Source organism: Lycorma delicatula, chromosome 2 (genome assembly GCF_047948215.1).
Source record: "Lycorma delicatula isolate Av1 chromosome 2, ASM4794821v1, whole genome shotgun sequence".
NCBI lineage: Eukaryota > Metazoa > Arthropoda > Insecta > Hemiptera > Fulgoridae > Lycorma > Lycorma delicatula.
This window is the reverse complement of record NC_134456.1, coordinates 35,410,024-35,434,983: the sequence shown is the minus strand read 5'-3', so window position 1 is coordinate 35,434,983 and position 24,960 is coordinate 35,410,024. Positions and strand designations below refer to the sequence as shown.

Below are 24,960 nucleotides of genomic sequence, written 5' to 3'. Positions count from 1 at the left end.
AAAAAATTGTACATATTTCTTGATAATTCTCTATATATATGAAATATAAACTTCCAAAAAATGTTAAAACCGAAGGGTGAAAGAAAAAAGAACAAAAAAAATGTAGTTCAATTTTAGGTGGGATTAATATTTTCGAAAAAAGATTTTTTGAATTACTTATGTATGCAATTTACATAACAAATCTGGTTTAATAAAGTTCTCTCTAAAATTTAAAGAAAATCAGTTTAGTCAATCCTGAAATATAATAAGGCCAAAAGCAGCGCGACACACATACGTATGCACATACATATGTTTTTTGGTCTAGATGAACTAGGTGGACCCTAAAACGTAAAGATATGTAAAAAAAACCAGATACCCAATTTTTGATAAGACCACGTCTGCTTTAATGTAGCTATTCTAGCTAAATTTGCCGGAAAAATATTATATGTAAGTGAAGCAATACAAAGAGGAACAATCTTAAACTCTGATCCAAGAAATTTCATTACAAAAAAAAAATTATGTATATATATTTTTCCCCATACGAAAAAATACAGTTTAAAATAATTGTATTTAATCTCTTGATAAAAGCACACTATTCGGTTATTTTACTTGAAATTAATTTTATACTCAAAACTGAAATTAGTTTATAAATTGATTTTAAATAAATTAAATGATTCAAAACGAATATTATTCCTCTTATATCAGGAAATTCCTAACTGTAATAGAAAATCTTTAATAAAGTGATCCTTTAACAAATACAAGTAAAAATTAATTAAATATCAGAATACAATATATAAAATACAAATGAAACTTTTTAACCGCACACCTTGCGAATCAGATATTAGTAAGGCTTTAACATACTGAATAATGTTATCAAAATTAATTACATATTAGAATCAGGTAATATCGTGCGGGCGCGTGGCCGAAAATAGCAGTTCTATAATTAAATAACCTGACTGACCGATACATAAGAACCATCCCCTCCCCCGAATCGTTGATCAATAAAGGACCGAGATAAGATCAAAGCGTTCACAAACAGAAGGAATTCAAAAGGTTTCAGTGGTTTAATAGCAGCAGAAGCTATAGCGGTATGATAATACGGTAGCACTATAGGGTTATCGGTGCTCGAATAATTTCCCCGCACACAAAGGCTTTAAATGTTAAAATTTATCGCTTTAATAGCCGATGAACGATCAATGCGCAGGTAACATTTTCGTTTCTTTCCGCGGAATAATAATCAGGAATTAGAAATACTTTACGGAATAGGGAAAACACGGGTGAAGTAAGACCCCAGGAAAATAATTTAAGCAACACAAATCAGAATAATAATAAAATACATCGCATTAACAAAATAAATCATCTTATTTCATAATTTAACTTGCAAGCTAAAGCAGCCGGATTGTGATGCGATGCGTCATCAACAAACACGGCGAGTTAATGGTGGCATCATCACAAACCGATCATCTTTTAACACCAGTACGCGGATATGAACACCCATTTTCCTTTTGTTTATCCGACGGAGACATATCAATGGCGCTATCACAGACCAAAAAGAATGACCCCCTTTAAAATACCAACAACAGAAAGAAATATAATTGGGCCTGGTTGCCTTTCTCACTAAAAAATATTTTTTGGAAACGTAAATATAATTACAGATATATTTAAATTTAATTTTTTTTTTTTACTGTACACTCCGGAGTCGATTTTAACCACGAAGATGAGGTGAATGAAAAAAGTCAGCTGCTTACCGAGAATCGAACTCGAGATTAAATGATCTAGAAGATGCTGCTAACCACACCATTTGACCGAGCAAATTTTATATATCTATATATATATATATATATATATATATATATATATGAAATTTTATTATTTATATATATAAAATAAAATTATTATTATATAAATTATTATTTAAATTATTATATAAATTATTATTATATATATTTATTATATATAAAATTTATTTTTGGGATGAAGGAAACATAAAACACTGGAAGTATATAGGAACACATAAAAATAATGGTTAGTTGTAGAAAAGAAACAAAGATATCGAAACGCGCTAATAGAGTGTAATATAAGTATAAAATAATTAATTTAAAAATTATAGATATAAAATAATAAAATAAAGTTAAAGAAAAAACTAATACCAAACGAACAGCTGAGACTTCGCTAAAATTCACTACAAAAAGATAAATAAAATAAATAGACGAAACAGAAAAAAATAATTTTACAGAAACAGTAATCCCGTACTGATGAAAGAAATGGTTGAAATAGAAATGAGGTTGAGATTGAAATACTACTATCTACAGGATTTATAAATTTAATTAAATATAGTTAGTTTCTGGAACTGCAGCTACAATAATGAGTCTTTTTTATATATATATATATATATACACACACACACACCCGCGCGCGTTAAATTAATGAGTTCAGTGTCCCTTAATGTTATAATTATTAGATGACCAAGTAATATAATACGAAACGAAGTAACATCCTCCATTAAATAAAATGCGAGACTTAACGGATAAAAATGTAATAAAAAAAAAATTATTAATAATAATAATAAGTTAATAATGAGAGTTATTATAACTAACAACTGCCGTAAGGAATAATTTCCAAAACATGTTTTTATTGTTTCTTTAGGGTTTTATTTGCTCTTTAATTTAATCAAATTTTAAATCGAAATAAATTTAAAGTAAAGAAATTATAAATTATTGAAAGTTCTTTTGAATTTTATAACGATACATAAATCATTTATTAGGTACCCACCACAAGATAAAGGACAGTTCCAAATACGGCGAAATCAGACTACAGGTAAAAAAAAATTCCCAAGTACATTAAAATTTATAATTTAACTGTTTTTTACTGCTTTTCTGAGTCGAAAAAATAATAAATAACAAACTAAACAGAAGAGGCTTATCCAAACAATTAAAGTTCTATACAAAAAAAATTGCTTAAATCTAATGAGCTAAACTTTAAATAAAAGGGTGGAAACAAAATTGGCCTTGGGTTTAAATGAGATATACCTTTGATTTTTCATTTCTTCATATTTACTTCCTTGTACGAAGTAAAGGAGTATTGTGATCCCGAAAAATTTCGGTTTTCAGATTTCAACAGAAATATCCATTTTGACTAGTTTCGGCGTGACATCTGTACGTACGCATGTATCTCACATAACTCAGAAAACCATTAGCCGCAGGATGTTGAAATTTTGGATTTAGGACTGTTGTAACATCTAATTGTGCAACTCCCCTTTTGATTGCAATCGACTGGACCAAAAGTGTCCAAAAAAACCCAAAATCAAAAAAAAATTGATTGTGGACTTTTTCTTAACTGCAGTAATAGGCCATTGAGAGCTTTTCAACGATGTATCATAAGTGGTACTTATTTTCATTGGTTCCACAGTTATAGTCAAATAAAATTTTAATAATGAAATACTTGGAGAAGGCACATCGGTTCGAATCAGACTTCATCTCACTTTTTTTTTATTTATTTATTTTTTTCATTTCAATATGTGTATTAATTAATAATTATTAACCTCTGATTATAGAAAACATGTTCAATAATTCAATAAAAAAAAAGATAAAATAGAAGTTACTAATGAAATAAAATGTTATGTGCTTTTCATTTAAAAAAAATTTGTACATGTAATTTAATACACGTACAAGGAAGTCATGTGGTATCCACATCAGATTTTACATTATTACATTACATTATTAAAATGAAAGGCAAATTTTGTTTTACTGGGGTTTTGATTCATTCCATTTACGCGATTTTTTTTGAATTGAACTTAAATCGCGTATATAAAAATTATTTATCAACTCGTTTCGATTTTGAAAAGCAATCAATTTAATACATAATCTTATAAACGTTAATTAACGCACAAATTTTTCTCCACTGAACCATCGTTCATAATATTTTCCTCGAATTTTAACCAAAATAAACAGGATTGCAGATTTAGTAAGCTCGGTTTGCACGAAAAAAAAACATTCAGTTTCAATAAAAACACAACAACAAAAATTACAAGAACACAAATATAGAACTAGAAAAATCTCAAACGTTAAGCCGGTGAGATGGCCTAGCGGTTTTCCTTTCTAGTACGAACTCTACTACAAGCTACAAGCAAAACAGAAAAATTAACCATTAAAAGTATACTCTTAATAAAAGAAAAAAGTTATTTCGTACTGGGAAATAGTCAAGGGTGTAAGCTATAAAACATAGGTAATAATCGGATTGATTAGAATGTCGTACACAATAATCGTAAAATTTAATGAAAACACACCATACCTTTTGTAGTTTTTAAAGAAGAGTTCAAACTTGTATGTACAAGCACGATAAAAAAGTAAAAGTTATACAACATGTAATTCGATAAGAATTTGACAGAAAGTCATTATAAGGATTTTTTTCATACACAAACTATTTTTTTAAAAATTCATAAATTAACACAACGATGACACATTTCACGTGAAGAACTATCACTGAGAAAAATTATTTTAATGCAATAAGGTGGGGAAGAAGAGCTAATTTTTAAGATACTTGAAGCGGAGTACTTTAGCTTCATTCGTTTTTCTGAGGGCATGATAACCAGATTCTCAGGAAAGTTCAACCCGTTTGGGAATTACATAGCCTTTTAAAAAGATTCTTAAACGTAGCCTAGAACCTAAGAGGAACCCTTTAAAATATTTCTTCTACGTTAGAAAGATATTAATACGTGGAACAGTTAAGAGTGTACTTCGTGAAGCTCGAATTCAGATTTTGTTTTTCGTTGGCGTATCAAAAGTAAACATACTGCCAATATTTCAGCAAGCCGGCCCGGATTCGTTACTTTTTATATTCGAAGTTAAACTCAAACACCTATTAAACATATCCGAGTTACAAATTCAATTCTCCCTCGAACAGTTTTTCTATTTTATTTTTTTTTTCAAAGAAGAAAAGAAAATAGAATTACAACAAACAAATCACACTCGATATACACAGACTAACTGTAAAAAACATCGTAGGTTAAACAAAAAAAAAAAAAAGATGAAAATAAAGAAATTAAAAAGCGATCTAACATTATTCTTGTTCACACATAAAATAATAAATACCGGCAGGTTACGTAAATACAGTAATTTGAATAAAGATGAACACCTATATTAAACTGCAACGACCAACTCGTCCTCAGGTAATGAATACTTGGATTATATAACAAAGCATCTTGACAACATACAAGGTAGATGAAAACACGTAAAAAAAACAAGACTCAGTATCAAGTACTATTAAAAAAAAGAGGGAAGGGGAATTAATATTATGCAGTTTCTCGCGATGTAAAAATTATTTCGATAATATTTAAAATTGTTGACTAAAAAAAAAAAAATGAAAAAAAGACTTAAAGACTTAACCGAAAACAAGTAGAGCAATAAAACTTTTTTCCTTCAATTTAATAAGTACTGCACGGTATCTAAAATGCTAAAATTTAAGAAACGAATAATAAATTTATCTTAGAAAAATTGAAAAAGAAATCATCAATAAAACTAAAGAAAATAATTTCATTTTACATACCCAATCACAATAAATTTCACGGGTAAAAAGGCTAACTCACAAAAAAATAACTACTAACGCAGGACTGTAGCTACTTAAAAATTATTTATTACTAAAATACCATTTAGAAATAATAATCGGTAAAGGAATACTATTTTCATTTTTAAATACATAAAATGTATTACAAAAAATAGAAATGAAAACTGAAAATTGGTCCGGTTAATCGGACATCCGTATTATCAGCGACGTATTGTGAAGCCTAATTAGTCATAAATTATAAACAGATTTAAAGCTTCATAAAGGGAATATCCGTTCCATATTAACGTGTCCTAATTCTTTACTGTATAACTTTCGGTATTACAGGTTTTACATACTGGATTAGATTCTTCTCTGGTCGTTTTTCATTTTAGGAAAAAGCTTCTTTTATAATAAATTTTATACTAAAAATACAATGTTTAGATTGAAGGCAATCTCTCGCTAGGAATTTCACCCTATCAAATTCCATAGGTTTCAGCGGTTTGCTAACATTTACTTGTAGACATTAAAAAGATACAGCCGATTTATAGATGTATGAAACAAGTTTAAGGAAAATTAAAAAATCAAATCAATTGCAGTCAACAAAGCAATCTTTAAAAAATTGAACATTAAAGTAAATGTCGACATCCGTACATATACGCGAATTTTATTAATTTTTAACTAAATATAATTTATGTAGTTCTTGTTATTTGACTCCACGTTTTATTTGCACAAGTGTGTGTGTGTGTGTGTGTTATCTAATCATTAAACTTTTATCAAACTATTAATTTTAAAACCGTGTCCGATTATATCGTTATTATAATAGTAGCTGTACTCTGATAAGAATATTACAATCAATCGCATGTTTTCGCGTTATAAAAACACAACTGCAAAAACTAAAATCAAACAAATGAATATATGCGTAATAACATTCACATTGGAAAAAAAAAGAATAATTAATTTGTTTATTAATTTTCTTTTCACTCCTTTAATAACTCGCAATAGATTGGAATTTTCTTAACGTAAAACGAAACGCTTGGTATAGATAGATTTTGAGGAAAACCTTCAAAACTAAGGATAAAAAAATTAAAGAAATGTAACATCAGATACCATCAATAAAAGTAAAATTATTTACTTTTCGGGAACATAAAGACTAATCACTGTACAAGTAGCCAACAGTTTTATGCAATTATCTTAGCGAATATATACCATGTAAGTATCCAGGAGCTTTACGAATAAAACACTCTACGCGTTAAGGAGACGTCAATAAAAAAAAAAACGCAAGGCAAACCATCCTTTAAAATAATAATTGTAAATCGATAAATAATTTTAACAGTTAAAAAAAGGAATCGGAATCGGTCTTACATCATATGACAGGCTAAAAGTAAGATTTTCCAGCAAGGTTAGTGGTTTTAAGCTCATCTTCACCGAGCCGAATTTAGTTGTACATCATCATGCCAAGCCCACGTAAACGCATGTGATATTTAACTTGCTGTAGTGAACGTCTGCAAAATGAACAACATAACTTTCAGAAAAACAGATTCTGACAAGTTTTTCTACCTTAACCGTTTTACACGAGCTATGACTATATGACAATACTGGAACAAATTACTTAAAACTTCTATCGAGAAACAATATATATATATATATACATATAGATAGATACATACAATTTCATAATTACAAAAATTATCAAATCAAGTCTGAATGTTTGGGAATTATTGAAAATAACAATCTATTAGCAATATTTTACCAATGAATATGTGTTAAAGTTTTATTAATTTTTCAGTAAACTGTACAGAAATGTAAATGAAAAAAATTGTTCGCTAACATCTAAAAAAATTTGTGATCGGTTGATTCGTGACTTTTTTTAAAATTAGAGGAATTATATTTTTCAAAGATGACATAAATGACAGGCAGTAGACTTAATTCAATAAGCTAATACTAAGTTTTATTTTTACAACACGGTTTTCATAAAAAACCGTTAACTTAATTTTTCCCTTTCCTTAAAGCGATAATAAATCTAATATAAGAGAAATTAAAAAAGGAGAAATTCCTTCTAAACTTCAGACCTGAAAGAAAATTCCTATATCGCGTTATCTTAAATAAATAAATACTTGCAAAACTAGAAAAAAGTACGATAATAGTATTATTTGCCCATAAGTTTTGTTTTTTAATCTAATAACTCGCTTCTAATAATTGTAAAGAAGAATCCCATGTGATATTTTAAACAGAAAGGAATATAGTCCAGAATAATTAAATATAATTGGCTATATTCCTAAATAAATTTTAAGCACTTAAAAAAATGTTTAAATCCATAACGCCCCTGGAATTATAATAACAATTTAACCACTATGTACGTATTCTTACTCGACTTAATAAAAATGAACGCATCAGTTTTTTACCCTTCCTTGTACGAAGTAAAGGAAATATTGTGATCGCAAAAAATTTCGGCTTTCAGATTTCAACGAAAATATCCATTTTGACCATTCCTGAATCCATTTTGACTAGTTTCGGCATGACGTCTTTACGTACGTACATATGTTTGTATCTCGCTAATTTAAAAACGATTAGCCGTAGGATGTTGGAATTTTGGATTTAGGACTGTTGTAACATCTAGTTGTGAACTTCCCCTTTTGATTGCAATGGACTGAACCCAAAGTGTCCAAAATCCAAAAACATTTGGATTTTGTACTTTTTCTTAACTGCAGTAATAAGCCCTCATTGAGAGCTTTTCAAAGATATATCATAAGTGGTACTGGTTTCATTGGTTCCAGAGTCAAATAAAATTTTAATTAATGAAATATTTGGATCTTACAAGGAGAAGGCAATCGGTTCCAATCAGACTATCTCCTTTTTATTAATTTTCTTTTTTAATTTAAATATGTCAATTTATTAATAATTATTAACCTCTGATTGTAGAAAAAATGTTACAATAAATAATAATTCAATAATAAAAAAAAATATCAGAAGTTATTAATGAAATAAAATTGTATGTACTTTTCATTTAAAAAAAAAAATGTGTATATACAATTTAATAGGCGTACAAGGAAGAAATGTGGGCCCACATCAGATTTTTAATTTTTCTGAGTAGGCGAAGTAGATATTACTCGGAAAATTACAATTGAAAATCGATTGTCGAAACACCCAAATTGGACGAAGACAATGAAAAACTTTTATTAATTAATAATAAAACGTTTATTAATTATTACATTCAATATGATATATTAAAATCCTTTAGTTCGTTTTTTACGAGCGATAATACAGTAAAAAATAAATAATAACTTATGATGAAATAAAAGTAAATAAATAATATGATGAAATTATTACAGAAAAGTATCTGAGGAATAAAGAAAGTTCTCCCCTGACCGGTATTAGGAAAATTTATCAATCTTGAAACTCGTCGGCAAAGATAACATACAATGGAATTCGAAAAATATTGCATCCAGAATAATACTTTCAAACTGACCGGATAGATGACCGCTCAGACAAACGGGTGATAATTTTTTCGCAAAATCATCTTATTCGTGGTCTCATTAACGTCCTAGAATTTTTATTAAAGATACTCGATTCGTATAACGATTATTCTACATGTTTAACACACGTACCAATTTAATAGTATGAATACATACTATAAATAAAAAAAATTTTATCTACTAAAAAAAATTGATAAAAACATTAAGGAAGTAGGAAGAGAAAATAAAGTTTTTATTTCAATAGATATTATAATTAAAAACACACATTAACAGAGGACCTACAGTGCGATGTAACCGGTTGTTGTTCTCAGACTGCAGCCGTAACTTTTTTCTCAAGTATAAAAATAAGAGATTACGAACGTTAATTGTAACATGCAGAGAGAAGACACGATATTAATACTGCTAGTGTAATATCAAGCGATTGTATGGAAATTATGAGAGACTGACACAAGCAGGGGAGACGCCCAAAGGAGGAGGAGAACCTGGGGACGCCTTAGGACCAGCCCCGTCAGTAGAGGATGCCGGTGTCCTCAGCAGAGTCGTCAAACGCAGCACCATCTTTTCATCACATCCGACGTTCTCGGTTCGATTCTCGAAACATTTAACACTACCGTCAGTCGTACGACGCACTTCACATTTACCAGTCCCCTGTCGTAGGCCTATCGATTTTGTCATTAATTACTTCATCTTATCAAGTGCAACATTATCTTAGTATTAACTAAACTCCGACGCAACTAACAAAATATAAATTTAACCGTTTTACAGTAGAAAGAAAACCTAATTCATAAGAGTAACAAAAAAAACAGGCTGCTCGTAACACAAAAATATACCACTTCAATTAACGGATAGAAAACTACGACAAAACATCCTTTACCACCGTTGCCGGTACAAAAATTTTTAAAGTTAGAGAAACAAAAATAAGAGCAAAAATAAAAAATGATCGATCTTTTACGACCCGGTAACACTGTTCCAATTACCGTAAACCCGATAGGTGTTCTTGTGTAATTTCGGGCCGACCTAAGATTTAATCAATACAACCGACTGAGAGAAAAATAAGACTAATCGCGTACAAAAATAAAAATAAAGAAAATGAATAACGTAAATCATTAAGGATTAATTTTAGGTTCAATTAAGAATTAACTATTTAATTTGGAAAATACACACTATTTAGTATTATAATCAGCGGTAAACAATCAATCGTAAAACAAGAAAGAAATCGAGTAAACAAATTATTTATGATTCATTAATTATATATGAAAATAAGATAAACATTAATTACGATTATGTATAGCGTAAAAAATATTTCTCGTTTTAATTTAAATGACTAATACAACAAATATATTTACTGCTATAATTTTTTTTTAAACATTATAGAACGTCAGGAAGAAATACGGATAACTGTCAGAGTTTAGTTAATCGAAAACTAATAGAAATATATAACCTTAAGTAAAAATATTACTTTGATAACTTCCGCAACCAAAACAAAATTCTTTCAAACTTTTCATGCGTTTTATTAAAAACGCATGAACCATTAATTTAAAAATAAATTCTTATTAATAACAACTTGCGATAAGAACGAATTGTAAGTTTAAATGGTAAATTAATTAATAATAATTAAATCGCTCTGATCTAATAGAGTGAAGTAATTAACATTAATTAACGGATTCAATGGTGTAAGGACAACCGACTTCTTAATTTATACGGAAATAAAATTAACCGTAAAACAGTAAAATTGGTTACGTCGAAACAAAGTTATTTCTCTTCATTTTTAACTGATCTTTTCAAAATAAATCTACGAGGGTTGTTCAATAATTAAAAACACGAACGGAAACAGAGGAAAACCATTTAATAGGTAACACTGAAACTGCACGTTTGAGTAGAACTTAACAACGGTTTTTAGGGAAAGGTTTTTATTCGTCCACCAGGAAAAATTCAAATAACACGTGTCAACCGGTACAGTAATGCTATATAATGTGCAGTGTTTTGGGACTATTTATTGCGATTATTCAAAAGAACAATGTACAATCAAGAGTACTACAGAACATGCTAGAAAATAAAATAAGAGCGCAATAAGGAGGAAACGTCCTGGTTCTCTCTCAAAATGCGTAATACTTCTGGGTGATAACGCCCGCCCCTTACTGCTCAAAAGACACGGGATTCTATTCAGAAGTCGGGTTGGGAGATGTTGACACACGCACACCTTACACTCTGATCTGGCAGAAAAAAATTATGTGGTGCCGATAACAAGTTCGGTAACAAAAAGCAGATTAAGAATGGCTCAAAAAAAAGATGAACAATTCTTTAAAACTGGAATAAAAAAGCCCACAGAACTATGGAGCAAGTACGTTAATGTAGCCAACTACGATGAAAGATTGGATTAGTTTCATTGTAATTTAAGAAATAATAATTTTTCTAGTAATTTAGCTCTAATTATTGAACGATCTCGTAAAAATCTTTCATTTGTTACACAGACAAGAAGATTTCTCCTTCATATAGGTTATGACAGTTCCATTCCTCTTCTAATCGCACATCATTAATCTAAGGATCGGTATACAAACCAAATAAAAATGCGTATTAGAAGATAATTAATAAATAATACTCTACCGCGTTTTGACTATTAGTCGGCGAGAACACCGAAGGCTACATTTAAAGAACGTTTAGTTTTAATTATAAAATTATTTCGTAGGCAGCCGTACACAGAATATTCTACGCAAAAAAATATAATTATAATGTTAGCTAACAACTAAATTATACACATCAACAAACACCTTGCTCGCCACACGTTATAAATACGCAATGGAAAAATTCTGTTTTATAAAATTTACATGAGCTAATCTACAGTGAAATAAATAACAAAAATCATGACCGAGTGTATTATTTTATAAGACAAATTGACACCGACATATATGATATACGGAACTGAAATCTCATATGATTAAAACAATGTTGAAAGAAGTTTGGTGTTTAATAATTCACGTAAAAATAACATCGTAACTACCAGCTATCTGTTAAAAACAAACCGTATTCCTCTATCATTAAAGAAAACTTTTAAAGCAGAATCTGATGTTCCTAAGTGCAAACTGCTGCACTTTTATTTTTACGGTAAATGTAAATTTATGACAAGCTAATATTAAACAAGACCGTGAAGAATATTCGTATATCCATCCCGCTAATGAAGAAATACATTTCCGCCATAAGGTAGAGCAAAATTCCAACATAATTAAATGTTACTTAACTCAGAGTATAATAAACTAGAAACGAGCGATTAAATTGCAAGAATCAATATGTAAAGGTTTCCAGCACTTACGTCCGGTTACGGCGATATGCATTCTAATTATCGTTAACGAAGGCTTGACAAACTAATACAGAATACGTATTTTGGACAGTTATGAAAACTAGTGGAAGTACTAACGTAAATACAATTCATGTATTTATTTAATAAATGTACAAAAATCCACTTGCATTTTAAATAGAATGAAGAAACAATTTAATTAAATCAAATCACTGGTCACGAACAATAAAAATGAAAATTATTTAAAACTGTTATAAAATCACTACTTCGTGTCTAACCACAATATAGAACACAGAAACAATTAATAATTAAAGCATTCAAATCTAACTAACACTCATTCTTTTGAAGAAAAACTCGCAAGATTAGATCTGGCATAACATTTGAAAACGGATAGAGCAATTGACAACCCAAAAATGAAGTTGTTAATGTCAATAAAAAGAACTTTTGCACGAAGGATTCGTAATGAAGCTTAAAGAAATTCCTTAATTTGGTATTCTACAATAACATTACGATTCCTTACAATGAATATCATAGCTTTACATAATAAAAAATACCGTATAATTTATTACTAAATTAAACGTTAACTACCTGAAATCTAATCTAAACTATCGGAGTAAAAAAAATTAGTTAAATCCAAACGAATTAATCGTAGCTGAGTTGATAAGATGAAGTAATTATCTGTCCTAAAATTTACCTTATTACTTTTACTATTGTTTAATAAATATAAAAAAGCAAACAAAAAAACTTTTACTTCAGCCGCACATAAAATACAATATACAACAATCCTCAACGATTATTCACTGATCTGATCACTGACTGATGTTAAATAGTTCTTTGTGAGAGCGCTTCAGCTGTAAGGTAAGTACAGCACAAAGCATGCAATACACTACACAAAACAAAAAATAATAATAAATTTAAAAAAATCCAAACAAGAGCAACGCCTACGCAGGAGGCCTCTGCATCACTGACACTACTCCACGAAACGACACAGCCTCTGTTAGAACCCGAGACTCCTACTTGGTAGTCGTTTACCTCTCCCACCAAACCTCCCACTTGCGATACGACACAGCAGCAACCTTGGTCTGCTGTTAGAGCTACTCTTGACGAAGCCGCCGGAAACGAGAAGAAGTCGAGGAAGTCATTATTAGTTTATGAAGCAGGTGCGGATCGTTTCGTCGTTAATATTAAATTTAAGTTATCGGACGAACAATGTTAAAATGAGTATACCGATTACTTTCTATGACACACCACATGTATATAACCAAAATAAATATTAATGCCGACAAAAGGAATTTACATTAATCCAGAAACAATTAACGCGAAATAGATTCCTTCCAGGCACTAAAACTTCCTGAGAACGACTTTTGTAACTTGAATAAATTAAAAATATTAGTTTTATTTTAAGCAATTATTTAAACTTATATAAGTTCAGGTTGTAAAAAGCAAAATCTTTTTTTTTTAATTTTTATAGTATTTTATAAACGAATGAGAAAATATCAATTTTTTGAAAACTTGAGGAGACAGACTGTCTTATTTAATCCTGCTGGCATATTAGTTTGCTAAAAAGTGATGATTTTAGACTACAATTTATTTAACAATTTTCATTTTCACCTGTTTAGATTCGAAAAATTCCTCACGTGTACCGTATAATTTTTAAATATTAAAAATGTTTTTAGCTACGTCTTACTATTTAAAGTAGAATACACTGGAAAAAATCTCATGTACGTAAAGTAGATATCTATTGTAATGTACAAAAAGAGAAAAATAGGATTTGACGTTAAAAAAGTCTTAATATTTTAGTTCGTAGTTAGCATTTAAAGTTAAATATTTCATTCAATTTTAATATTTATAAATTATTATTACAAATTAAAAATTAACTTTAACCTACGAACAACAGACACCAGTTTGTTAAGTTCCATAATTCGCAAACGTTTACACTTTGTGACAACATAAACTGTATTGTTTTAAATTGAACCACTATTTTTTTTTTTTTTTTTGCTCATCATCATCATTGAAAATTATTGTCTTTGGACTTAGAAATCTCTCATACACAGACACCTATTTTAGGATATCTACAAAGGATGCTACAAAACCTGTGTTGATATGATTATAAGTTCGTTCGGCAGAAACAGTTTTTCCATTAATAAACACGAGAAGAAAATTAATGTTATTATTAAATGTTAACAAAACGTGTACAAACAATATGTCCTTCAATAATGCCATTTTAAACTTCATGAAAGGTCTTTATTACCTATCAAACTAAATGCCCCCATCCCCCACCACCACCAAAATGAAATTTAAAGCAAATATATTAATTAAAAATAACAAATACAATTAAAATCATTTCCAAACTACGAAAATGTCTATAAAACAAATAATGTTAGTTGCTTACAAATATTGTTGGTTGAATTAATAGCAATTAATTCAATCTATATTCTAATTTCTTAAGGCATATTTGCCAATGAATGAATAACTGTGCATGCTATTACCTAAAAGTTATGGAGAAAAATATTTTACCCATCCACACAATTATCATACCTAAAACAAAATATAATTATTGAAGGAATAAATCAAAATAAAATTAAAGATAAAAAAGGTCAAATAAGGAAATCTTATTAATATAAAAAATATGAATATATTATTTTAAATAAATAAAATACTAAAATAATGTAACTATGTAATTTTTTGATAACCACATCAAATACTATAATTTTGAATCAGTAAATAAACCACCACTGATATATCAAGTAAGTACTTACGGAAATTCTAATTTTTTTAAATGTTTAAATAATAATACAATTTTTTTTATTATTATTTAAAATAAATATACCTAAAGTTTATATATAATATTTTAAAGAACGCTTCTTAGCATATTAAACACTCTACTGTAAAACAGTAGTTTACAACTTTAACACTAATGCACCATACAACAACAAAAATTACCCTCTAACATCTTATAAACTACACCAGAGATAGCGCAAAAGCAAAACCATGTAGTTTGGGTCAACCCTCCATGTTAATAGTAGGCTATTGCCTGATGTGTTATCATTGACTAAGAAACCCAATGATTATATGCTATGATGGATGAAATAATTTGGCTGTAACCAAAATAAAAGAAGTATACAGAATTTGCTTGTGATGGTGATGGAGAAGCCTTGTTGCAGGGGGGGGGGGAGAATAGATTTAATTATGTAGGTAACCACCATACTAAAGATGGTGACTGGCCATTTTGTATAGTGGTCAATAAACTGACTTCAAATCCTAATCCTGATTAATCCTTGGTTCAATTCCTGGCAAAGATCTGGAATTATTTCATTATCATAATTGTAAAAATATGAAGCATCTATAACTGGACACATACAAGTAGAATGTATAAATACATAAACAAGGACAGGTAGTGCACAAGTCTGGGTGATAATGAAAACTGTAGAAAAAATGTTAGGCCTCTGAAATTCCTTACCAGAAGCAGATCTATAGAATCAATACCAAAGATCATAACAGTAACAAGTAGTCTTGTAGAAGATAAAAGTCTTGTAAAAGAATGTGACTAGCAACTCAAAAAGTGATGGAAGCATACAAAATTTCCTCATTTCAGGAATTCTAATGAAATGAGGCAATAAAGATCTTTCTAAATTTCTATTGAAGAAGTCAATAGGAAATTAGGTAAAATTTATTGGACAAGACATATCAAAGCAGTTGAAGTAAATTAGTTTTTTCATAACCTAGCTATACAAACAGTTAAGGGATTAGAGATCCTTCCAACCCCATTTGAATTATCAGTATTTATGCATAAGAAATAGCTATTCATATCTCACAATAGCGAAACAAATCAGACTGGATCAATCATCTAAGTACCAGACACCCATTTAAATTTCAAAATTTTTATGCTTTTAAAATGTTATTAATTCAAGCAGTAAGTTAATGCACTTTTATACACCCTGAGTCTAAGAAGTATTTATAGACCATTTAAAATCATCACATGATAAAGGTAGATATAGAACAGAATAAATGGAGAAAATAGTGGAATAAGTGACCTGCCGCACAATAATATAAAGGATAAAGAAATAAAACGTATGAAGTAGATTTCAGCAGAAATATTGTATTTTAATCATTTCATCTTATTACAAAGTAAAAAAAATAATAATTGAATAGATAAAAAAAGATGACTGAAATCTCCAGAAATTAGCAGAGATTATTAAGAATGGTCAATGTGGATAAAGCAATGAGTTTATAATCAATACAATACAATTTAACTGATTTTTTTTTTTTTAAACAAAATATCTTAGGGCATTATTCTTTCATATGTTAGTTAACATAAGTACCTTCTGATTTCAACATATTATTCCAACATTAACAAATTTTAATTTCATTAATTCCCTTCTGAAATAAACTGGCAAGAAAGATCCTATATAGTCTGTTTCTATTAACTTATCCAAAGAAATAACTACAAATTACACACAAGTTGCAACTAAAAATGGCACCTCCAATTCGGATGGTCATTCTCAAATAACCACTCCATTAGAATAAAAAAGGAAATATTACATAAAAAAAAAAATGGAAACAATTTCTCTTAATTAAAACAATAATCATCTACTCATCACTTTTTTAACAACCAAACTAGCAATTTTTTTTTTTGCTCATTAACTTTATCTTATTTAACAGTTATATGTGTTTAGTCTAATTTGTATTAATAGGAATGAGATGGAACAAACTCTAAGTGACTTTACAACCAATTGTAAAATCTACAAGCATGCATGAATCTATGAAAAACAGTTAAATAGAAAAACTGTGTTTAATAAATTACTGTAAACATTAAAGTTACTTTTAAAAAATTAAAAAAACTAAAATACATATGCCTAAAACAACAAGTAACGATTAAAAAATTAAGTTATAAGGCTATATTAATTACAAACCTATGCTGAAGCCAGTCAGCAACACAAGATACAAGAAAGTTTTCCATTGGGATCAATGAAGTAGAGAATACAAACTTAAATTTGCTATTAAAGAATGTATTCGTAACAGCAGTATTAATTATTGCACAATTTTTGTTTTATTAATAAACTTAAAAAATCAATGCCTTTCAAAGCATGAAAATGCTTTTTCGTAACCACCCGGGTAACACGAACGGGTTAACAGGCTACTAAGGGTAAATAATGATAATGTAGGTTATTTTTCAATAATAATCTACAGAATAAATGTACATAAAATTTGCTATGTACTTATACCACAGAAAAATGTACACCAACGAAAACGATTAGGAATATTTCAAATAATACAGCCAGATAGATTTAGCACCGATTACATTACATGATAGGTTCGAAGCTGACTAATTATTTTAAAGAGTTTAAATATGAAAAGAAAATTGTAAACGAAACAAGTAAAGCCGAACCGATAAAAATAATTCGTTAATCACACAGGTAATCAACAATACAGCTTGTTTAAATTGACGAAACTGCGACTGAATGAATCATATTCAAAAATTAGCCTAATAAAATTTCTTAAAAACAACTACTTGGTTGATGATTTCGTGGACAACTACTTTACACATTCTTTCCAGAAATAAGAAAACTTATATTTAATAATTTAAAGAAATGCCATGGTCAATAAAATTAAAATTAATTCAAACATGTACAGGCTTGGTCGTACCTGTTTTGTTGAAGTATCCAAACGGTCCCCATCATGGGGAATACCAGTCCTTCTGTTATCCCCACGATCCATTATAGTATCCTCCGATTCTTCATTCACAGAATTTTTTTGGCACGTATGATTATTAAAAAACCGCGAAATAGAACACCACATTCACTAAACTAAGATTTCTTGTCATCTCGGCCAAGTCAGCCTACGCACACTTGTCAGATGACATAATATTAATTCAGTAAACTTTTTCCAATATGAAAACATGCGACAATAAAGTCAGATACTAATAGTTGTTGATAATAATACTTTTTAAAAGTTCGCTTGCAGATAAAAACCACAAACAAGTAAGTTAAAACACACTATTACCCAAGTTTCACATGCACACCAACCATCTTGGATTTGCCGTAAATTCTCAGAACACCTGAATCGAACGAACCTTGGAAATCAGAAAAACGGGGAGAAAATAAAAATATGAAAAATGAAATTAAAAAATAAAAATGAAGGGGGAAAATGTTTTTATTAAACTATTAACATAATTAATAACTTGCATACATTTTCAAAATTCTTTCTAATACGACTTGTATACTTTCACTAGTATTCTAATTTTCTATTTTAGCCATAAAAATTAGTTTTAGTGAAAAACTAAATGTTTGTTATTTTGAAATGCTGTTTCGTTAAAATTAATTTAATTTTAAAGTTATTTACATTCTATCCGTAATAAAAGTATTTTGTACGTTGGGTAACCTGTAATGCACAAAAATGTCGCGGTTCAAATCAATATTTTACCGTTAGAACAAGACAACACTAATTACCACTTTTTAGTATTATACACACTAAATATACGAAGATTTTACATACAACACTTTCATAATATTAAAAGTTTGTTGTAACTAACCTATAACACACTTAATATTAAAACTTAATGATAGTTAAATGTATCATAGATTCATTCACCTATTAATTACCACTTTAACTTGTGCTTCTCTTTTACTTTAAGGTAATTGTATTCCTTTACTGTTCTTGAAAATTACATATAAATGGAATGTAAGAGCATTGGAATTCCAATGCTCTACCAACTATTTTAATTAATTGCAAAGACAATTACATAAATTTTCATTTTATCCATTATCCAAGGCAACTAACAATATAGCAAGTGGAGAAAGAAATGTCAGATACCTGCATATGTGTGCTTACATAACTCCTAAAATTGTGTTTATATAAAGGATTCTGTTTATTAGTTTCATTTTAGTTTTCAACTCTGTTATCAGAAATAAAATTTATTCAGTATTTAGAGCATGTGTCCAAAATCATGTGAATAAATGTAGTACAAATACATGCGAAGGTGGTAAGACTGTATTATAGTGGAGAAAAACAAGTAATTAATACATTACATTTAAATAAAATTAAAAAATAATTCTAATGTTTATTAGTAATCACTGAGGAGTTGGAGAACCATATGATAAACTGGAAAAAATGCAGGAAGGATTACAAAAAAAGCTTTTCTCCATTTATCATACCATACTGAATGATTGAAACAATTGACCAAACCCGATTGTATAATTTTAATAAAATCTGTTGTATTATTTTATTCAGAAATAATTGTGTTTTAAGGGGTTTCCCCATTCAAGTCACTTAGTTTTTGTTATACAATTTTTTTTTTATTTATTTCAAAAATTGGAATAGAAAAGCAAGATAGTGACAGCTTATGGCTGCAAGATAACATAATTTGGTTTTATAAGCTGTTATACTTAAACAATTGTTCTTGATAAAAAATTTAGCCTATCTACAAATAAACATATTATTATTAGTCAATTTCTTGTAAAAAAATTGTTATAAAATCAATCTTTTGAATAATTGAAAAAAAATACATAACAGCTTACTATATGGTATACTAACATTCCTCAGTCATTACCAGTAAAAGGTTATATTAATTTCATGGCAATATATTAGATTAATTTTATTACAATTCAAATTTGAAACCAATGTCATCAATTTTCCTCCTTCCAACTAACTGCTTACTATAATCACTCTGAATTCTGCATAATTTGGACATTCTAGTGATACATTTCACACATTACTAAGATTCTGGTGACCTCTATTACACACAGGACACTCAAATGTCAGGTTTATCCTGACATTTATCCCTAATTTTAAATATATAAATAAACTCTCCTGCTTGAAGAAAAGTGTAATTGTATCATAATCTGCTTTTTATAAAACCTAATCTTCTAATGTTCAACTTAACTACTTCACAAGAACAAAATTATCTATACATTAGGCAAACGGTTGAATCTATCATTCTTTTTTCCAAATAGTTTTTATAATTAAAAAATATAATACCCTGTTCCTGTTTTATTGATTACGATCTATAATGATTTTGCTTTTACATTTTGATGATCCAATTTCACTTTTCTTTGTTTTCTAAATTTTTCACTTCCAATAATTTATCACTACAGAACCTTGAACAGCAATCAGAGTAAAACTGCCTTTCTTTCTTTCTTTTCTTGTTTAACCTCCGGTAACTACTGTTTTAGATAATTCTTCAGAGGATGATATGTATGAGTGTAGTCTTGTACATTCTCAGTTCGACCATTCCTGAGATGTGTGGTTAATTGAAACCCTACCACCAAAGAACACTGGTATCCACGATCTAGTATTCAATCCGTGTAAAAATAACTGACTTTACTAGGACTTGAACGCTGGAACTCTCGTCTTCCAAATCAGCTGATTTGGGAAGACGCATTCACCACTAGACCAACCTGGTGGATTAGAGTAAAACTGCCTAATTCTATAAAATCACACAGTACTCCTTTATAACATAAAATAAGCCAAGTGAATTCCACCTGCTTCCAGCCAGATGTACTTCTGTTTAGATAAAATAAACATTTAAAGAACATTACTGATCTGTTTCAGCTACATCAGTACAAAAAGGTTCTCAAATTTCCAAGACAAGCAGAAAAGTGGGGAGTTCAGTAGTACCATACAAATAATTTGTTGTTCCAACAGACAATTTTTAAGCTTCAACGTTTATAATTGTTTATCTGGAAAGCTTAGATTTACTGATAAAACTGACTGTAACATTCCCAGGAAATTCCTGTACCTAAATAATTTCATTCCCGACTACTTACAATTAAATAATAGTTGTACTGATAACATCAATATCTTTAAAATCAATACAAAAATTGAATGCAGCTTGCATTCAATTTCCTTTTCCTTTTCAGAAAGTCACCATATTTTACTGCTTCCCCTCTTTTACTTCCTTGTACAAAGTAAAGGAAGTGATCATGAAAAATGTTGCTTTTCAGACTTCAACGGAAATATTCTTTTGACTAGTTTTGTTGTGATATCTGTATGTATGTTCATACATATTTCACATAACTCAAAAACAATTAGCCGTAAGATGTTGAAATTTTGGATTTAGGACTGTTGTAACATGTGGTTGTGCACCTCCCCTTTTGACTGAACTAAAAGCCCAAAATCCAAATTTTTCTGGATATTGGACTTTTTCTTAACTGCAGTAATAAGCCCTCATTGACAGCTTTTTGATATATAATAAAGACTTTTTATTCTTTCCTTAGTCTTAACGTTTTCTTCCTCATTATATTTATCATCTTCTCTTAACATTTTTATTCTTTCTTTGGTTTTAATATTTTCTTCCTCTTCGTAATCATCTTGTTGTTTTTTGAGATATATTTCTTCATATTATCTTTCTTTTTCATTTTTGATTATTCATGAAATAATCCAATAATAAAGACTGAATATTTTACACTAAGGTTGAAATTAACATTTATAACCAGTATACAGGAGTTCACTAAATGGAATAGTTTAATTATTATTAACGTTTATTTATACGACACACCAGAAATCTGAAATCAGCAACTCACGAAGATATACTGATCTAGTAATACAAGTAATAAAGGGACTTTTACTGTATCCTAATATTTCATGTAAGATTCTTGAATTAATAATTGTATAAAAATTTGATGTTAATAAAAACTACTATTTCAGCAATTGTGTAACTGCCCACTTTATTAATAAAGAATTGGAGGATCGTATCTCACTTTCAAATGAAATAAGTGCAGCAAAAAATGTGTATATGCAATTTAATAGGTGTACAAGGAAGTCATGTGGTGTCCACATCAGATTTTTTCTCCACTATTTATGATACTTGTTTACACAATTTTATAACTATATTGATGATTAAAAAACTTACTGAAAAAAGCTTTTCCCATACCTTAGCATGAGGGGCCCTATCAAAGATAGCCTCAAAATTCACATACACAGCATTCAGGAATTTATACAATTTATTTTTATTTATATTTTTAGGGATTTTACTTTCCTGTAAACATTACACTCAATCATGTGTAATCCAAAACATCCTCAGTTTTTCTAAAACTTGTTTGATCCTCTGGCAGTAAATGTTTATCTTCTATTCATGTCGATAATCTGTCTGACAAAATACCAGTAAAAAGTTTTGTAATAGAATTTATCGGGGATATATTTCTGTAATTATTTGGATCAACTGTACCTCCCTTCTTACAGATTTGTAACATTATTATAGAAGCCCATATAGACAGAACAATATCTGTTTTAAATATATTGTTAAATAGATTCAACAAATAATTTTTTCCATAATGTTGGTAAATTTTTATAAAACTCATAACTACTTCATTGGACCCTTAACTATTTTTTCTACAATTTTAAGCACAATCTAAGTTCAGTAATGGTGTCACATCAGAAAAAATAATTATTTACATTTCATATAAAAACTAAATAGGGTAGGTTTATTCAAAATTTATTTATTTAAAATAATAATTCATTCAGCCTTCTGTTTTGTTTTAAAATTATTCACTGGTGGATTGAACTGTTTGAATAGTCTAAATACTACCTAAAAAAACTTAGAATATTACGTTTTCAAATTGTTCTAGACTACTTTAATAATCTGTTTTCTTTATTTTTAAATTATAGATATACCTCTAACAATGCCATTTCAAAACCATAGTATTTACTAGCCATGTGTAATCCACATAAGGTAACCTTTAATTCCTTATATTTCTTCTGCTAATAAAAAAAATTAGTCACTATATCTTAAATTTTATCTGCTTGAAAAGGAGTATGTATCTGCCTAATTAATAAATTAATTGTTCCAAAAAGCCTTGCACTTGTCCTCCCACTTATTTTATTTTTCCTCTTATAAGATTTTTTTATCAGTCATTAAAATTTTAATTTAGTGAAACCACAGCAGGTAAGTCGTTGGAGATCAAAGTAAGATTATTTATATTTAATGAAATCCAAATTAGCATACACTAATCTAATGTACTATTACCATTAAATGAATGAAACATACATCGAGTGAGATAACTTCTGTGGAATCCGCCATTACAAAAATAAATTATCCTCTATTGGCCCAACCCTGCCCAACTAGTACAGATGTCCAACCCTGGACATCTGTACTTTGTCTTTCTTCACAGAATAATAGAGTAATTCAACTATCTCTGGATCACAAAACTAATTAATGATCATTTTTTATTATAATCATTAACTTATATGAATATGTAATTACCAGAGTTATATAAAAATTATGGAAATAATTACTTTAACTAAAATATTAAGCAATCATTAGGTCGCTAAATTTATAACTAATTATAATTATAATTATAGCTAATTTTATAACTATTTAAAAATTGTATACAAAACTGTGACCACGTTTCATTCATATAAATTGAAAAGAAACTACTACATATAACAATTTTTGTATTCTGTTCACACCATAAAAGTAATCCAAAACATGATCTAGTGGGTTTCAAAGCTTCCCTTTTCTAAACAACTATTTGAACTTTCTATCTCCAAGAACTACACTCTGAGCCTTAATTTTCTCATTCGCCCTTGTTTTTTCTAATGGTCCCACTCCTGTATGCCACATTTTTCATCATTAAATATCCACTTTTTACATTCTTTTTAATTACCCAAAGTACACATCTCTGTGGTGCTAAACCAGCCATTTCCTCACTAATTGCAATGTTGTAAACTGGTGGTGCTGTTGTTCTTACTCTTTGCAAATGACTGCAGAAATGATGTAGTCAGATATTTTGATACCATAATCTTCATGATTCAGGCCATTTTCAATGCACCATCAGAAGTATTCATAGTTTTCTGAAGGTCTTTGATATCATTACCAAAGGTTTTGATAACATATTCTTCAGAAACTTCACAAGTGTATACACCTTGTCACATGAATAACTAACTAATTACACATGAATAACTGATAGAGGTAGATATTTTTACCTCTTGCTTGTCTATTGACATTTGTCCAACTAAATCTGATCAAAATGAAAGCTTCAGAAATCAAGCAGATGTCCTTAATCCTATAGTCTTAAATCTGGTTTGTCATCTAAGTAACCAAGCCATTATACTAATTGAAGGCAATGGTTATGACAGCCCTGAGGTTTTCCATCTCTACAAATGCATAGTTAAGGTACCATCATCATATTTTGGTGGTAAATTAGAGATAAAAAATCTACCACTATCTAAAAATGATTTCAATCAAATGCGAACACAAAAGATTGTAGTATTTTGTAATTGTTTCTGCCAACCAAACAATAACATCACTTTAGGTCCAGAACACCTAGCATGAAGGAAATAAAATCATTCATCTTCTGTGTATGCTGCAGATAAAACTGAGCTGGATAATCAGCAGATAACCTTAGAGATAGGAAAACATGGAAATGAGAAGCAGATGCTGTAGTGAAAAATATAACAAAAAACTTAGAAAAAGTACACAGATCACTTTAGCAGCAAACTTCAAAATTATCCTACCATTCCATGAAATAAAAAGGATAAGAACATGCTTTCTGAACATTCAAGGTAGGGGATTCAGAAAAATTATAGGACATACACATTTCACAGAATACCTGCATGAAATTGTTATTGTCCTTCTTCAAAGTGTATAATTATTTAAATGAGAAAACACCATTATGGATTGGGATCACCTAAATACACAACTGATGGAGGGTTGTGCTAGAAAGGTAAAAGGATTTA

General features: G+C 29.1%; 1 protein-coding gene across 7 annotated transcripts in view; it reads right to left on the bottom strand.

Moving 5' to 3' along the window:
* Positions 1-18,309, bottom strand: part of Patronin (calmodulin-regulated spectrin-associated protein patronin) — a 444,149-nt gene extending 425,840 nt beyond the window's left edge. For 5 of the 7 annotated variants that reach the window (XM_075358663.1, XM_075358666.1, XM_075358669.1 and 2 more), the window contains exon 1: positions 17,932-18,309. In XM_075358663.1, the coding sequence (XP_075214778.1) occupies positions 17,932-18,084 (153 nt within the window). In that variant the 5' untranslated portion in view covers positions 18,085-18,309. Of the gene's footprint in view, positions 1-9,440; positions 9,653-12,873; positions 13,251-17,931 lie in introns of those variants that run through there. The other 2 variants (XM_075358664.1, XM_075358665.1) reach the window with 2 other exon arrangements.
* Between the last annotated feature and the right edge of the window lie 6,651 nt (positions 18,310-24,960).